The 15,770-nt window shown below is 41.0% G+C and overlaps 1 protein-coding gene across 9 annotated transcripts in view; it reads right to left on the bottom strand.

Annotated features, from left to right (window-relative positions):
• The window catches only part of FSHR (follicle stimulating hormone receptor), a 167,438-nt gene extending 151,928 nt beyond the window's left edge, over positions 1-15,510 (bottom strand). For all 9 annotated transcript variants that reach the window (XM_073896872.1, XM_025868743.2, XM_073896874.1 and 6 more), the window contains exon 1: positions 15,287-15,510. In XM_073896872.1, coding sequence (XP_073752973.1) covers positions 15,287-15,438 — 152 coding nt within the window. In that variant the 5' untranslated portion in view covers positions 15,439-15,510. The remainder of the gene's footprint in view (positions 1-15,286) is intronic.
• Positions 15,511-15,770: the final 260 nt, after the last annotated feature.

Genomic DNA, 15,770 nt, shown 5'->3' with positions numbered 1-15,770 from the left:
ACAGACAAATGGTCAAACAAAATGTGATATATCAATAAAAGGAATATTTTTCAGCCATAACAAGAATGGAATTTTAATACCTATTATAACTTGACTGAATCATGAAAATATTAAGTGAAAGAAGCTGGTCACAAAGACCTCATGTAATTCCATCCATATAAAAGTCCATAATAGAGAAATTTAGAGACAGAAAGTAGATTAGTGGTTGTTCAAGTCTGGGTAGAAGAGGGTAGGGAGGAGAGTGATAGCTGAAGGATAAAGGATTTTCTTTGAGGTAATAAAAATGTTTTGAACTTGACTCTGGTGATGGTTGTACATATCTGTGAATATACTAAAGACCACTGGAATTTATACTTTGAATGACTTGTGTGCTTGTGTTCTATCTTAATAATGGTGTTTTTCAAAAGCAGGCAAAAAGGAAAATAGCAGTAGAATTCTAATGCTCATAATATCTGGAAGGTGTTCCCTTGGGCTTGAGGAGAGGCAGAGGGGGTAGTGGAGGATTGTCTGTTCTTTGTGGGAGTAGAGAGGTATGTTTTATCAGGAAGCCAGACATAGAAACTTGTAAATTGTGGGTTTAGGGTTTTTGGCTTTGGAAATAGAGGCTAGACAATACCTTTAATTACCCACATGACCTTAGGCAAGTACTTTCATCTTGCTCTGCCTCATTTTTCATTCCTAAAACAAGGGGAGAGAGGAAGTGTACGGTCTCTAAAGTTCATTTAGCATAAAAATTCTCTGATTTGAAGAGCAAAGCAGATTTGCACAGATGAAGACTTGACAGAATTTTAAAAAGAGGGGAAATAGTTTTTGGTGTCTACCACATACATTGAGTTGTATATATTACCTTTCTCAACTCTCCAGCTCCTCTGGGTATATATGGAGGCCCATTTGCCAAAGCATAATCTTGGTTAGCTACATCTCACTAAATCAGAGTTTCCTAAAGTATGTATTTTCTAAAGGAATACATTTTGAAAAATGCTAGAGCAAAGGGCTAGCCTTCAAAAGCCAAGATATTTCTCTTCCAAGAGGATTTTATATTTCAACTGCAGAGTCTTAGAAGTTAAGGAAATATTGAAGGCTCCCAGAATTACTTTATTACTGGTGGCATTGCGACAAGTATCAGGGGAGATATTGTGGGTGAACTGAGCTGGCTTGGTGCTTTCCAAATCATATTACATAAGATGTGGACTAGTTAGAGCAGGTCGGCCCAGAATTCAAACCACATCCAGGATGAGACAACAGAAGTACAGTTCCTCAAATCTAGAAGAAATTTTAGAGAAGAGGCCGTAAGGTCATATAAGATCACTAAGAATTTTTTTTTTTTTTTAAACTCTGTGGAGATTTTGTAACATCGGCAAGGTTCATTCTCATTGCATGAAGACAGTTTAGAGAGTATCTACAGAGCTCTCCAATCCTTCATCAAGCACTCCATTTTCACATAGCATTCACTTTTGTTAAGCCTTTATACCTACAGGAGATGACCTACTCAACCTGCTGACAGTTAATTATTTCTGAGGGACTGTCTTCATAGAAAATGTGTAAAGGGCAACAGAGAGTGGGAGTTAGCCCCACTAATCATCTCTCTCACAGGCATACACAAATTGCTTAAATGGCTCTTGAACATTATTAGACAACTTCTGGTTATTTTGCAATTTATCGCTGGAAATGGCCATTGACATTTACTTTTCAGTCCTCCTATTTATTCATGACCTTGCTCATTCATCTTCTGTCTGTGTGTGTCCTCTCTATTGAGTAGTTACTGAGTACCCACCCCTGGATGGCTGCAGGAGAGGGATGGAATGCTGGCCCTCAGAGAGCTTACTGTATTTGAGAGAAAAGATAATATGTAAGTTTTACATTATGGGTAACTCCAGAATTGTACATGTATAAGCTTAGATGAAGAGTTTAGATTGTTTTGCTTTAGAAGTTCTGAGCACAGGGGGGCCTCTTTGTCTTTTTTTCATGTTTAGTACAAAGACTGGGCATCTTTAAATTAGGTTTATCAGGAATATTCATTTCATTTCTGACACTGGGAAGCTAAATAACTTTGGGTTAGTTCTTCAATTACATTTATTTCCAAAATGGGAACAGTAATAGCTATAGTACAAGACTGTTTGGTGAGATAGGATGAGAAATAAACAGCATGGTGATATAGTAGGACTTCCCAGATGTTTGTTAAATTTGGTGTTTCCTTCTAGTTTTTACTTGCTTGAAGGGACTGTCATTTATTACTTCATGTATTTGTTTGTTTTAGGATTTATTTATTTGAGAGAGAGAGAGAGTGCAAACTTGAGCAGGGAGGGGCAGAGGCAGAGGGAGAGGGAGAGAGAGAATCTTAAGCAGAATCCCTGCTGAGCGTGGAGCCAGACATGGGGCTCCATCCCAGGACCTTGAGATCATGACCTGAGCCAAAATCAAGAGTCAGTCGCTTAACCGCCTGAGCCACCCAGGTGCCTCGATTCATTCATGTATGTATTAAGTATCTACTCTGTACCAGGAACTATTCTACATGCTGGAATCCTTGCCATCGTGAAACTTTACTTCTACTTTCTAGTGGGTGAAAATAAATATGTAACTAAAAACACTCAAATTGCCGTAACCTTATGAAAGAAAAGGGTACCAGGCTAGAGGATTGCTGCTATAGCAGAGTGGTCAAGGAAGACCTCTCTAAGGAGGTAGCATTTTGGTAGACACTGGAAAGATGAAAGACAATGGTGGGGCGGGGGCGGGGGGAAGACATTATAGACGATGAAATGCAAGTGAAAAAAAGACTTAAGTTGGGAAAGAGCTTGGTGTATTGGAAAAGCAGAAAGAAGCCCGAGGTAGCTAAGATTAGTGATGATGGGCAAGTGGCACATGATATGCACTATGCCTGTGGAAAGACAGGCAGAGGTCAGATCATCATGGAATGCCTTGTAGCTGTGGCAAAGCATAGAAGCTCCAGCAAGGAAGGGATTTTGTTTTACTCAATATTGGATCTCTTGCACCTAGAACAGTGCCTCCCATAGGAAGTAACATGAAACATGGGTTGAAAAAATTTTATTACAAGTGCAATTCTAAGTAATTATATGTCATGTTCTTTAAAACTTTAGCTGCTGTGTGAGGGCTGGCTTGTAGCTTTGAGTGGAACCAGGGGATAGAAGAGGTAGGGACTTTTGCGGTCGTCCAGGCGAGGGACGATGGTGGTTTGAGCTGGACTGGTAGTAGGGAAGAGAAGAAATGGAGACATTTGTGCTATATTTTAGGGGCCAGATCTCTAGCACTTGGTGTTAGATTAGATTTGGGTGTGTGTGGGGACTGGAGATAGATGCATTTCTATAGATGATGAAGCTTGCGAGAGGAGATTCTGAGAGGTTTAGGGAAAGTGATTAATTGTACTATTTTCTACTCGTTTGGTTTAGAGATGCCAGTAAGGGATCTAAGTGGGGATGTCAAGGTTTCAGCTGGATATCACTTGCCTGGTGCTTAATGAAGAGGTTTTAATTGTAGGTGAAGTGGTATTTAAAGCCACAGACTGGATGATATCCTTGCAGAGAGTATACAGATGCATGAGAGAAGAGTGTCCAGATGAGGTCTGGGGACCTCCAACATTTAAAGATGGGGCAGCAGTAAAGAACTCAGCACAGATCCAGGTCTGGCATGAGATGTAGGGGGAAGGCTAGTGTGGTGTCACAGAACCTGGAGGTTCAAAGAGAAAACTTTCAAGCAAGAGGATGGTCAACTGTGTGGAGTATTCCTGAGAGGCATGTAACATGTGGATAGGGGAGTGGCCATTGATTACATCTGGCACCTCAATTGTGTGGCATTCCTCTTATATTCAGATTTTTATTTTTTATTTGAAAAATGATATAACCACAGTATAAAACATACAGAAAATAAAGAGAAGTTTATTGGTACCTAGGACAAGAAAATTTTCAGTGGTTCCTTTGGGAAGAGAGCCAGATTGAGTGGGTTGAATAATGAGTGGAGATTCCTGAGAAGAGATGGCATAGTAAACAAATAACTAAATAACAGTCCGTTTCCTCTTGAAATCCCACTGAGAAGACAGTAAGCCGTTTTTTTAAAGGCTTTTTATAAACCCACAAAGCCTCCTGGGAGCTGGTGAGAAATGCAGACTTTCAGGCCCCACCGCAGCCTTACTGAACCAGAATCTGAATTTTCCCAATATATTCTTCTGATTTGCTTACACATTAAAGTTGGAGAAGTACTGACTTGGCAGACTCTAGAAAATGGAATCCTAAACCGATGTGATTCACACTGCACGGTCCCTAAAACACTCAGGAATTGGAGGCATTGGTGTCCCTGGAAGTGGGAGTGGGGAGGAAACAGGGTCAGGTGGCTAACTAAAGAGGATTGGTCGAAAGATGAAGAGGCAGCCATACTTCCCACTGGGAGCAGTCAGGCAAGTGCTTCTGTCCCCCAGAGCAAAACAGCAAAGGTTTATTCTTAAAAGAGAGTAGAATAGATAGTTTCTGGACTGGAGGACACCCGAGAATACTGATGGCGGCTGAGGCCCTAGCCCTTTTCCTTAGCTACCAGAATGCTGGCATAGGGCTTCACCCTTCGGGTAGAAGCTTGGGAAAATCTTATCCAGGGAATTTGACCAACCCAAGAGTCAAGATTTAGATACTGACTCAGCGATTTCCTATCTTAATACCAGCCAGTTGTTTGTGTCTTTCCCGTGCTTCCTCCCTCCTTCCCTCCCTCCCTCTTTCCTACTCCTTCCCTCCTTTCTTCTGTCCTTCCTTGCTTCCTTTTATGCTTTTGCTCTTCCCCCTGGAATCTTACTGGAGAGCTCTGCTTCCAGAGCTACTTTGTAAATTTCCTATCTGGCTATCATAACTGTTTGTTCTTTTTCCTCTTGTCTCTAGTATATGTTTGGAGGAATCAGATGCCATTCCAAGACTGTATGTTCTTACTGAAGGAGTTCAACAGATTTTCACATTCAGGGTCCTGATAAGCAATTTTGCTACTGTATGTGGAATCTCAGATGACCTCTTTGCTGTTCACCATTTTGTCATATTTGCTTTCATTGCCTTTTCAGTTTGTTTTTGAAATTAAAAATGTATTTCTTGTTGCATTTTCCAGTCTCTCCCCCACCTCCAATATATTTGCTTAGAGAAATTCTACACAGCTTGCTCACAAAACAAACACCAATTAAATGAAGGTTTCTTTTGTTCTTGGCCTTGACCAGAGATTACCTTTGGTGGGTGTATGGCAGTGGCAAGGGTTTGGACTGGCTCTTGATACTTGCTCAGGAGTTACCTGAGGATGGCGTGATCATTCTTTTTCATTCACTTTGTTTTTCAATTCTAAAGCTAACATAGGCATGCAAAACAGCTTGAAATTCACACAAAAAGAAAATTGCTTACAAGTTCAGGAACATTGAAGAATTCCTTCTTAGCGTCCCCCTTTTGCCAAAGTTGAAATTTTTAAGTTGTGTCATTTTCAGAAGAGACATCGGGGCTTTGTCGAGACTAAGTCTATATGATTACCAGATTTCAGAGACGACACTCAGCTTCTCCGGGGGAAGCTGGCATACACAGTCTGTTGATTTATATACTCCTTTAACCTACTCTCTCCTGGTATCCACATAATAGCATTCGTGAACACAGCCGCTTTGGGGAAAATTATAAAGTTGGCAAAGAAAACAGTGCAGACTAAGTTTTCCCTTTTGGTGCCATTTTCCACCTTCTGTATTATTCTCTTCTATCTCAATTCACAGGACCCGGTCCCTTGCATTTTCACAATTTGAAAACTTGTAGTCACATTTAAATATTTGGACATCAGTCAATTACACCTTACCATACATTTGCTGGTGTTCATTTGCCATTCTCTTTTATTTGAGGTCCGCGTTCTCCTTGAAAAATAAAGCTAGGATTTTCTGACCTTTTAAAGATTAGACTGCTGTGGAAGTGGCCCTGCCTAACTCCTGAAATCAACCCTAGGTGGTCAGAAGGGCAAATCTAGATGGGACAGGCAGATGCCCAGCTTCTCACCTACTTGTCTCTGGCACGAAGCACGCAAGCATCTTCTCACTGGATTTTACTGGGCATCCGTTTCTTCCAGTTCACACAACCTGTGATTTCAGATGGCAACTTGCAAGTAATTGTCAAATGACCGAGTTTGACAATGACTACTCTGGGTTCCCAGCAGGGATTTTGATTTTTGTGGGTAAAAGTGAGGATAAACAGTATTGTCATTATTTCTTTGGTGTTCTTCTCTTTGTCAGCTCCCCTGTTGATTCCTTTTTTCCCTGAGAGCCTAATACAGTGCCTTGTACAAATATAATCAAATATTTGCTGTTGAAAAAAAACCATGAAAAATGAGCATCTTTACTTTGGTCTCAAAAACTGAGTAATACTGAAGTAACATACTTGAGGTTGGAGAAGATAATAGTATTGGGTAGGAGAATAGAAGACCTATCTGGGAATAGAAAATAGTGTATGAGGGAAAGAGTTAAGGGCATGGAAGATGAGAGACAGGACAGGAGAGCTAATCTGAGGCCAAAACATAGGAGACCTTGATGTCCAACTTAGGACTTGGGACTTTTGTCCTGACTCTGGATATTAGAGCCCACAGGGGAATTCAATGAGAGCAAGAGCTCAGAGCCAGGAACTGGGAGGGCAGATGATGGAAGGCACAGAAACCAGTTTAGAAACTGTTACTGTGAGAGTAAGGAACACACAAGTAGAGGCAAGCCTGTCTTCCAGGGATGTGATCCGTCACCTGAACCAAAATTTAGGAAACTTTCTCAGAAGGGACAGAATATTTTAAACTGGAGCCACTCCTGAAAAATATAATGTTCCAGGCTGTGGCCCTTTCTTATGAGGGGCTTTTCTTTTTCATGCCCTTCTTCTTCTGGGAGGACTGTGGATGAAATGTTCCATGGCCTCCCATCAGCCCTCATCTATTGAGTTACAGTCACTGCTGGAGATGGGATCTCCCACAAATCTTTGTTTAAAACCCCTTTGCAAATTGAAAATAACAAGAGAGAGGGGTATCTGTGTGAGGTTTCCCATGCTGTATTTCAAAACAAAACTGTTTACTGAGCCTACTGCTCCCCCTACCCCCCAAAATCCCACAACTGAAATCACAGGAGTTGAGGAATTACATACCTGCTGGACTCTGAGACCTAGAAAAAGCTTATTGGCTTTGGGAAGATTGGTGCCTGAAGATGTTTGTCACATTGAAGCATTTTAGAATTGAATGAAACTTTGGCATTATTTTACTTCAAGTTTCCACCAATGTACTGATGAATTTTCTTTCTGATGCCCTCTATTAATCTCTCTTAACTTAGATCGCTTAAACTTAGCTGAGCTTTTTGCGTTACTGTTTTATAGAGGTTTTCATCAAGCTTGGCATTAGGGGGATACAGAAATTGGCTCATACTATTTTCCACTATTTCTAACATAGCATTCTGTGAAAGCTCAGTGCAAGCTCTTGCCGAAAAGGTCTGGGGGAAGTGATGAAAAGAGTGGACTCAAGCTACTCCTAAGGCTAAAAATATCATTGAGTTCAAGGCTTTGGCCAGGGTTTGGTTACTTTATTCTTTTTTTTTTTTTGCACATCACTTGAAGTTTTTTAGATCAGTTGGCATATCCCATAGGAAAGAACAAGGTAATGACATGTTCAGGTCGAAGACACAAAACATGCTCTGAGATATTTCAGGGGGAAGTCAGATTAAGAACAAACATTCAGATCTCATTATAATCAGATCCTAAGCAATTAAAAATAATTACTCTCTTTCCTAGCTGACCTTGTGGGATATATAAGCTAGAGTCTAGTCAAAATAAAGCTAAATTGGAGAGTCTAAATCTAACAGCTTAAAAAAAAGTATAGTCCAATCAACCATAGTGACTAGATAACCCAATTAATGGCTGTGGGGAGGGATAATCAAAAGTTAAATGAACTTCCCATTTATTGCCAACATGTCTTGCTTCTGAAGCTTAGGCTTCTTTGGTAGAGGACTTGGGTGAGGAAGGACAGCTCTCACCTTTAGGGTAAACAAGGGATTTTATCATCACCAAGCTAGTGGAATTTTGCTGTCTCAAACCCCTACTCTTCAATTGCTGATAATGACTCTAAATTATAGCTCTCAGCCAATTCTCAGGGTAGAGTTCATCTTGTATTTTAAAGGATTCTTTCCCTGCAATATAATTTCGACTTTTTCCCTTTCAAGGTACTGCGTTATAGAGCTCTCCCTTTAGTCATTTTTCCAATTCCTCCACAGGGAATATAAACCTCCCTTACCCCCAGCCCAATTAAATTCCAAATGTTGGACATACATATACCGTTTCTCACTAAAGTAGGTGCAAGATTTTGTTTTGAGAGAAAGGATTGTGTATTCATTAGCATGAAAACTGTGCTGTTTGTTTCTTTCAAAGAAATATCTAAACAAGACAGTAGGAGTGTGTGGATATGGGCACCAGGGATAAGCTTCACAGTGGGACGTTTGGTTTGATATCCAGATAGAACTACAGTAATCAAAGCACATCTGGGGAGCACAGGAAACCTCACATTCAGGGTTTGGAATCTGACCTTAATTGGCAAAAATTATACTTCTTTGAACATTTCTGCCTGGCTTAAAGTGATTTTGTTTAGGCAATGTCATTTATCTTTTCAATATTCTTGTTAGGTATAGAGAGGCAAGTACTATTACTTAATGTCAGGAGAATTGAGTGACGTGCTTAGAATACAGAATGTTCAACTTTTTAACTTAGGAGATTTGTTTCTGATCTTTGTATTTTTCTGAATAAATTAATTGATTCTAGAATGATATACAGGCATTTTCTTAAAACAAACACATAAAAAAGGCAAGGAAAATAAGAAAACTATCAAATCCTATAGTAGTTCACCGCAGGGAGGGCAATAATCATCTTTTATAAGAATCTTTTCCTTAGTACTGAGGAATGGAGCAAATAAACAGATGTAATTCCCTCTGATTTATTGTATCATTTGTTCTACATGTAATTGAGGGCACAGAACATACATTGCATTGAACCCGTCACAATAAAGAATACAAAAGAAATTTTCACAAATGAAAAAATAAGGACAAATTAAGAAAGTAAGTGTGAAATGAACTGTACTAGCATTCAGATTAAATAAAGATGAAGTGGTTAGGGAAGACTTCATCAAGGAGGCAGCCTTGGAGCAAGATGATGATAAGTAGGTAGGATTTCAAGAGGCGAGAAAGAAGAAACTGAGGATAGTATAAACAGGAGGCGGAACATGAAGACACAGGGAGGCAGAAATGTACAAACTGAGCTTAAGAGCGAGTCTTCCTCAGCCTTGCAGAGTGGACGGCTCCTGTTGGAGGGCAGTGAGAGGCAGTCAGAAAAATGAGCCATTGAGTGATTTTTGAATGGGGGAATCATAACTTGGTGGCAATGGTATTTTATGGAGAAAAATTCAATGACAGTGTGCAGGCTGGTTTGGAGAAGAGAGAGAGCAATTGACTGAGGAGTCAACTGGAGATAAAAGGAGATAAAGTAGGACATAATTATACAATCCTGGCTTTAGATATTCAGGACCCAAACCGATGACGGCAATAAAGAAAGAATTACTGATGGGGTACCTCGGTGGCTCAGTCGTTTGAGCTTCTGACTCTTGATTTCTGCTCAGGTCATGATCTCAGGGTTGTGAGATCAAGCCCCCTGTTGGGCCCCACACTCAGCGGGGAGTCTGTTTGAGATTCTCTCCCTCCTTCTCCCTCTGCCCCTTCCCCCACTCGCATGTGCACGCTCTCTCTCTTTCTCAAATAAATAAAATAAATTTTTTAAAAAAAGAATTACTGGTAGTAGCAATATGAAGGGAGTATATAAAACTGATTGGATATGGGCAATCAAGAAAGTGAGCCATCGATACTCAACAAATCCAGAAGTCAGGAGTGGTTTTTACTAGTCTTGTAATCCATTGTTTTAATCTTTCCTTTCATCCCCTCAGTCTAAGTAACACCTAGTTTCCACGTGGCTATAGTCTTCGTAACCATCTTCTTTATGAGAAACACTACATTCTTAAACAGCAGCTTCTTAGGCATAAAGCCCTGAAAACCCAGGCCAAGATTTGCCTGCAGCTGATACTCAGCACTGAATTGGGAGTCAGGAGGTCCAGGTTGCAGTTCAGACTTGACAAGGGATTCATTCTGGTGGCTGGTGTTGGATAGACCAGCCTTTGGAGTAGCCTTTCTTAGAGTGTGTTCTGCAGAATATTAATCCCAGAATCAGCTTTCAGAGGAAGCAAAATGCACAATTAAACTTGTTTACAAACATCTAAAGCTCCATTTCCCTTTTGAAGATCACAGAACTTAATTGGCACCGTAAAAGTCTTCCCTTTTGGCCCACAGTGCTGATACATCCCTCAGAACTAAGGAAAGACTAAAGTAGCTCCTAGCTAAACAATAATCTGTGATTCTGGAATAAGGCGAGTGATCTAAACCAAAGCAGCAAAACAAGGAATAAAAGGGAAAGGGAGAAGTTAAAACAAAAAAAATATGTAATTAGATAATTAAAAGTAAGGGCGGGTCATTTGAGATTGCAGTGAGATACAGGAAGTTGATATGAACAGAGGGGTCAACACATGCCTATAATAAGATCTCAATGCAGATCTCCCTGAGTCAACAGGCACCAGCAGTGGACCCTTTTCTCCCCTTAGTATTTGTGGTCATCTGACCCTGCTGAAGAAAAAGATAGCTGTACCTGTGCGGTCACTTAGAGCTAAAATTTCCGATTTTGAATGGGTGTTTCACGTTCTCCTTAGAAATTGTAACTCCAGGAAGAATAAAACAAGATCCAAGTGTCCTTTCTAGATTCACTGACTGTCTCCAGTTGAAACTGAGTTTCTAGGATAAGTCAAATCAAAACTCCTCTGACTGTGGTCAGAATGAAACTTCCCTGAGTTCTTGGCAAATATTGAAAGCCTAAAAGAACACATTTTCTTACTCAGAAAGTAAGTGCACAGAGAGTAAGTGCTCCAGCCATGGGGGGAGGAGGAGATTATTCTTAAGTAAGCAGGAGATTATAAACTATCTCAGAGTTACAGAGATCTCTATATCCATTGTTGAAAGCATTCTCATACCTCTTGATCCATTTGGTCCTCATGAATGCCCTCTGTGGTGTTTTTTTCCTAGTGTTTGACAGATGACCACAGCAACGACAAGCATTACCACCACCACCTGAGAGGCATTGCCCTAGGGGTTAAATTATCATTGTCCCATATAGTCCTTACAGAAACTCTTTGAGAAAGGCTAACATTACAGTTTCCATTATACAGCCAAGAGCCCGTGTGGTAGAGCAGTCATAGCCTGTGTTCGGACTTGAGTCTCTTGGATTCTAAAGACTATAATATACCATCTCTGACGTGTCAAAAACAGTAAAAGCCCGCCTATGAATATTGCCTTAGGTTTCCCTCCATTCCTGCCCCAGCTCACCTAGTTCAGTACTTTCTCCATGGTGCCATGTTGTTTCAGGCTGCCTCAACCCCACTTAAACCAGTAAGATTTAGCCGCTTTTACCTATAGTCTCAATCAGAAGTGGCTTAAGAGATTGCCTGTGGGTCAAAGTGGGCCTATCTTCTGTTTTTCTGTGGCTCATGAGCTAAGACTATTTTTCACCTTTTACATGATAAAAAAAAAAAAATTTTGTGACACGCGACCATGATATAAAATTCAAATTTTAGAGGCGAAAATAAGTTTTTGTTGGAACACAGCCATGCTTATTCATTTCCGTTTTGTCCATGGCAGATTTCGTACAATTGTGACAGTTGAGTACTTGCAGTAGAGACTTATGGCCCATAAAGCCTAAAGTATTTATTACCGGCTCTTAACTGAAAAACTGCTGACCTCTGGGCAAATTCTAAGGGACATCTTTGTTTGTTTGAAGAGGAACAAATGAAAGGAGTCAGAGGCTTTCATTAAACACAGCACAGAGAAGAGGTAGGAACCCAGGCTCAAGTTTGGATTCCAGGTGTGCCATCTAGGAGCCACAGGGCTGACAACATCCAAGCTATTGAACTTTTGGGCTCCTTGGTTTATCTCATGTGAAAAATGGAGCAATAATACCAAACTTGCAGTTCTGTTGTGAAATTTTCATAAAGTATTTTGTGTAAAGCTTCAGGCAAATGGTATGGGCCCTTCAGTAAATGGAATGTACCTGTCTGTTGGTGGTGCTTTCCTGTTGCTTTGGTGTTAATATTAACATGGGCAGATGGTTGGGAATTAGAAATCTCTTGTGATAGCTGGCATATATATAAAATGAAAGTGCTGCGAGGTAGATGGAATGATAGGATAAATTGTACATGGTAAGATGTAGCTGTTGTTTACCCCTGGGTGAATCTGACTAACAATGAACCTGTGATGTGTTGATGCGTTAAGCAGTTTCACTCACTGAAGCCCGACTATTCTGTCTACCTCCATCTGATGTGATCATCATTAAAGTCAACACCCAAATGCAGAAGACTGCAAGGTGAATTAGAAATATGTAGTTGAATAAGCCATTTCATCTTTCCTCTGCCAGTGTTCCAGATAAACCCAATTCAGTTCTTAAAAAAAAAATAATAATAATTGTTCTTGCATTCTAACTCAACATCTGAGTTCTAGTTCACTTGGCATTTTATCTGCTCTTCGATGATGAACAAACTAACCTCAAAAATATCCTCAAATAATTTTTTTACACCTAACCACTAAAGCAACATTTATATATTTCCTCTATATACCTTGCCCAGAAGATTGCAAAGCTGAACTCTAGAATGGCCCAACTCACACCCTATTAATGAGTGTGCAGAGAAAAGAATCTTCTCAAGATTAGATAAACTCTCAAGCAACTGTACTCACTCCTGGGTGGTTTGTGGGGTGTGGGGGGATGCCAGTAACAGGGAAATATTTTCTTTCCCCTTCTTAGTTTTATGCAACTTTGTCCTCTAGTATAATACACCTAAGGAAGGGGTTCACCCAGAGCTAGCCTTTGTCAAGAGTGACAAACACACGCTCTCCTACAATGTCTTTCTCAGTTGCAAAGTGCTCTTGGGCAGAGACATGTTTTAGTCATTTATATCTTAGTATGAATTATTTTTAAAAAATCATACTCCTGCTCCTCCCACACTATGCACACATACTTCCTGAGGTTTGAGGTTTGGGAATGGATTTTCTTTCTTTCTTTTTTTTTTTTTCCCTCCCTTCTTCCCTTCTTTTCTTTCCTTCTTCATGTTTTTTTATGCAGAATGAAGAAAAAAATCTCTCTTCTGGTAAAGAGATGTCAGAAAGTCGATGGCCCAGTGCAGAAGGGAGTTTAGGATGGATGAGTATCACCCTAAAATTAAACCTTGTTAGGGGTTGTCTGCTCTAGCAGTTGGTTGGCCCTGCTTGGCTCATCCAGAAACATTGGAAGAAGTAAAGAGGTAGAAATGGCTGTTTGTGAGGGAGCTGTATCTTATAGTGTTAAAAATAATCCAACCAGGGCACCTGGGTGGCTCAGTCGTTAAGTGTCTGCCTTCAGCCCAGGTCATGATCCCAGGGTCCTGGGATCGAGTCCCGCATTGGGCTCCCTGCTCCGCAGGGAGCCTGCTTCTCCCTCTCCCACTCCCCCTGCTTGTGTTCCTGCTCTCGCTATCTCTCTCTCTGTCAAATAAATAAATAAAATCTTTAAAAAAAATAATCCAACCAAACTGGTTGTATTAAAACCACTTTAGAAGTCAGGAACCTGAGGTTCAGAAGGGGTTAAGCAATTATTCCAAAGTTGCTTAAGAGCAAGTGGCTTCTTACAGGAGCTCAGGTGCATTGACCTTCTCCTATGTTTGTGATGACCTAATAAACCAGACTGTGCATTGACACATTCTTCCCCATAATCAGGAATAGTTGTGTTATTGGAAGCAATGTAGCCAAAACACAAAGCTGACTAGTTATTTTCTCTGCCACTGCAGCTGCCTCTGGATCGGAACTGAGGACTTGAGATGTCCAGGGGAAAAGTAGCAAGCGTAACGAACCAAGTGTGTGACCATTTGTCTCTGAGTGACAATCTGAAAGGCACCACCATGTTTGAGTGCAGCTTTGGTAATTGTGAACTGAAAAGTTGACCATACTCTGAAGTCAAATAAGAGTCATCCTTAGCTTTATGGGACCAAGAGTGAAACAGGCTTCCAGAATAATGGCTTCTCTTTAAAATCCTTGGAATAAATACACAGACTATATCTACAACTTCTGAGCCTAACCACTTGCTCGTACTGAGGGGAAGTAGAAATTGGACAGTCGGAATAGGGTTTGGGGGAAAGAACAGTAGACTATGAGTCAAAAGACCTGATTTCTCGTTTTGGCTGTGGCTTGACTCGTAAGAGATCAGACAAATCTCTTGAGTCTCTGGACCCCCGATTGCTCATTTGTAAAAAGAGGAGATACAGTGAAATGATGTCTAAGATCTTGTCCAACTCTCAGAGTCCATCGACTTCTTATTAAAATAGTTCAGTGAAATTCTGAAGTTGTGACTCACATTTTCCCAGCTGTAGGAAAGATGATGCTATATTTTTCCTGCTCACTCTGCCTCCCCTTTTCTTTCTCCCATTCTTCACACCCCTTCCCCTCTCCTCCAACTCCCTGTTTCCCCAGGAAGCAGCACTCAGTTCAGGAATTATTTGCTGGTGCCTCCAAAATGACAGTGACTCGTGCCTTCTTGAAATTCAGTGTCTTTAGGAGACACATTGTACATGCCACTTAAATCACGACTGTCTCTCTGCCTCCAATTCCAGGTCTTTAAAGTTTCTAGTTTTTCAGGGCACCTGGGTGGCTCAGTTGGTTAAGTGGCTGCCTTCGGCCCAGGTCGTGATTCCAGGGTCCTGGGATTGAGCCCCACGTCGGGCTCCCTGCTGAGCAGGGAGCCTGCTTCTCCCTCTCCCTCTATCTGTTGCTCCCCCTGCTTGTACTCTCTCTCTCTCTAATAAAAAATAAAAAAAAATCTTTAAAAAAAAGTTTCTAGTTTTTCTTAGTTTTACTTTTCCAATTCCACCAAAGACAGTATGGAACCCAAGAGCAAATGTGTTGAAAAGACTCAAACATCTTCTTTTTGCCTTTGCATTGAGCTTTCCACATTGCCCTTTTCTGGCAGCTGCTGAGACAAACTCTAAGATCCTGGGAGAGCTGCAAGCGGGGATGTTAGACTGGGGGAGTCTGTTTTACTCAAGCCTTTGTTCAGGGCAGAAATAGTTCAGCCCGACAGTTATCAGCCTAATGTGAAAATAGTAATAGCATGCAACACACAAATCCAGTGCCACCGTTGTTCCCGCTGCCTCTGATACTCACAGTTCAACGGCATTCCTGGGGAGGTCGGAGGGAATCTCTGTCACCTTGCTCTCTTGGCAGAGGAAAACCCTGTGAGAGCAGTGACAGATCCGATGATGACATCCTGAGCCTAAGCTCAGGAATGCCAGCAAGGTGACCAGGAGCAAGGCCATACTTATTCATCCATCCACCTGCTTTCTTCCTGCATCTGCAGAGAAGAATCTCCACAGATTTCAGAAGCTCCACACAGCGCCCTTATGAGAAGAGATCTGCCAGGGTCACGTGACCCAGCAGGGGATTTTTTTTTTTTTTGGGGGGGGGTCACTTCCAGACAAATAGCAAAATTCCTGCGTGTCAGTAGTGATTTCCGGGGCAAGATAAGCTACTCCCTTATCCTTCTCTATTGGATTTCTTCCACCCGGACCCAAGGAAGACAGGAAATAGAACCTTGATGCATGTCTGGAATAGTTTACATTAATTATACCATAGAAGTGTCCCTGCTGAT

The sequence above is a fragment of the Callorhinus ursinus genome, unplaced genomic scaffold (assembly GCF_003265705.2).
Source record: "Callorhinus ursinus isolate GAN/ISIS: 27379988/994484 unplaced genomic scaffold, GSC_fseal_2.0 scaffold10, whole genome shotgun sequence".
NCBI classification, from domain to species: domain Eukaryota; kingdom Metazoa; phylum Chordata; class Mammalia; order Carnivora; family Otariidae; genus Callorhinus; species Callorhinus ursinus.
The sequence above is the reverse complement of the archived record's forward strand: the minus strand, read 5'-3'. Positions and strand labels throughout refer to the sequence as shown.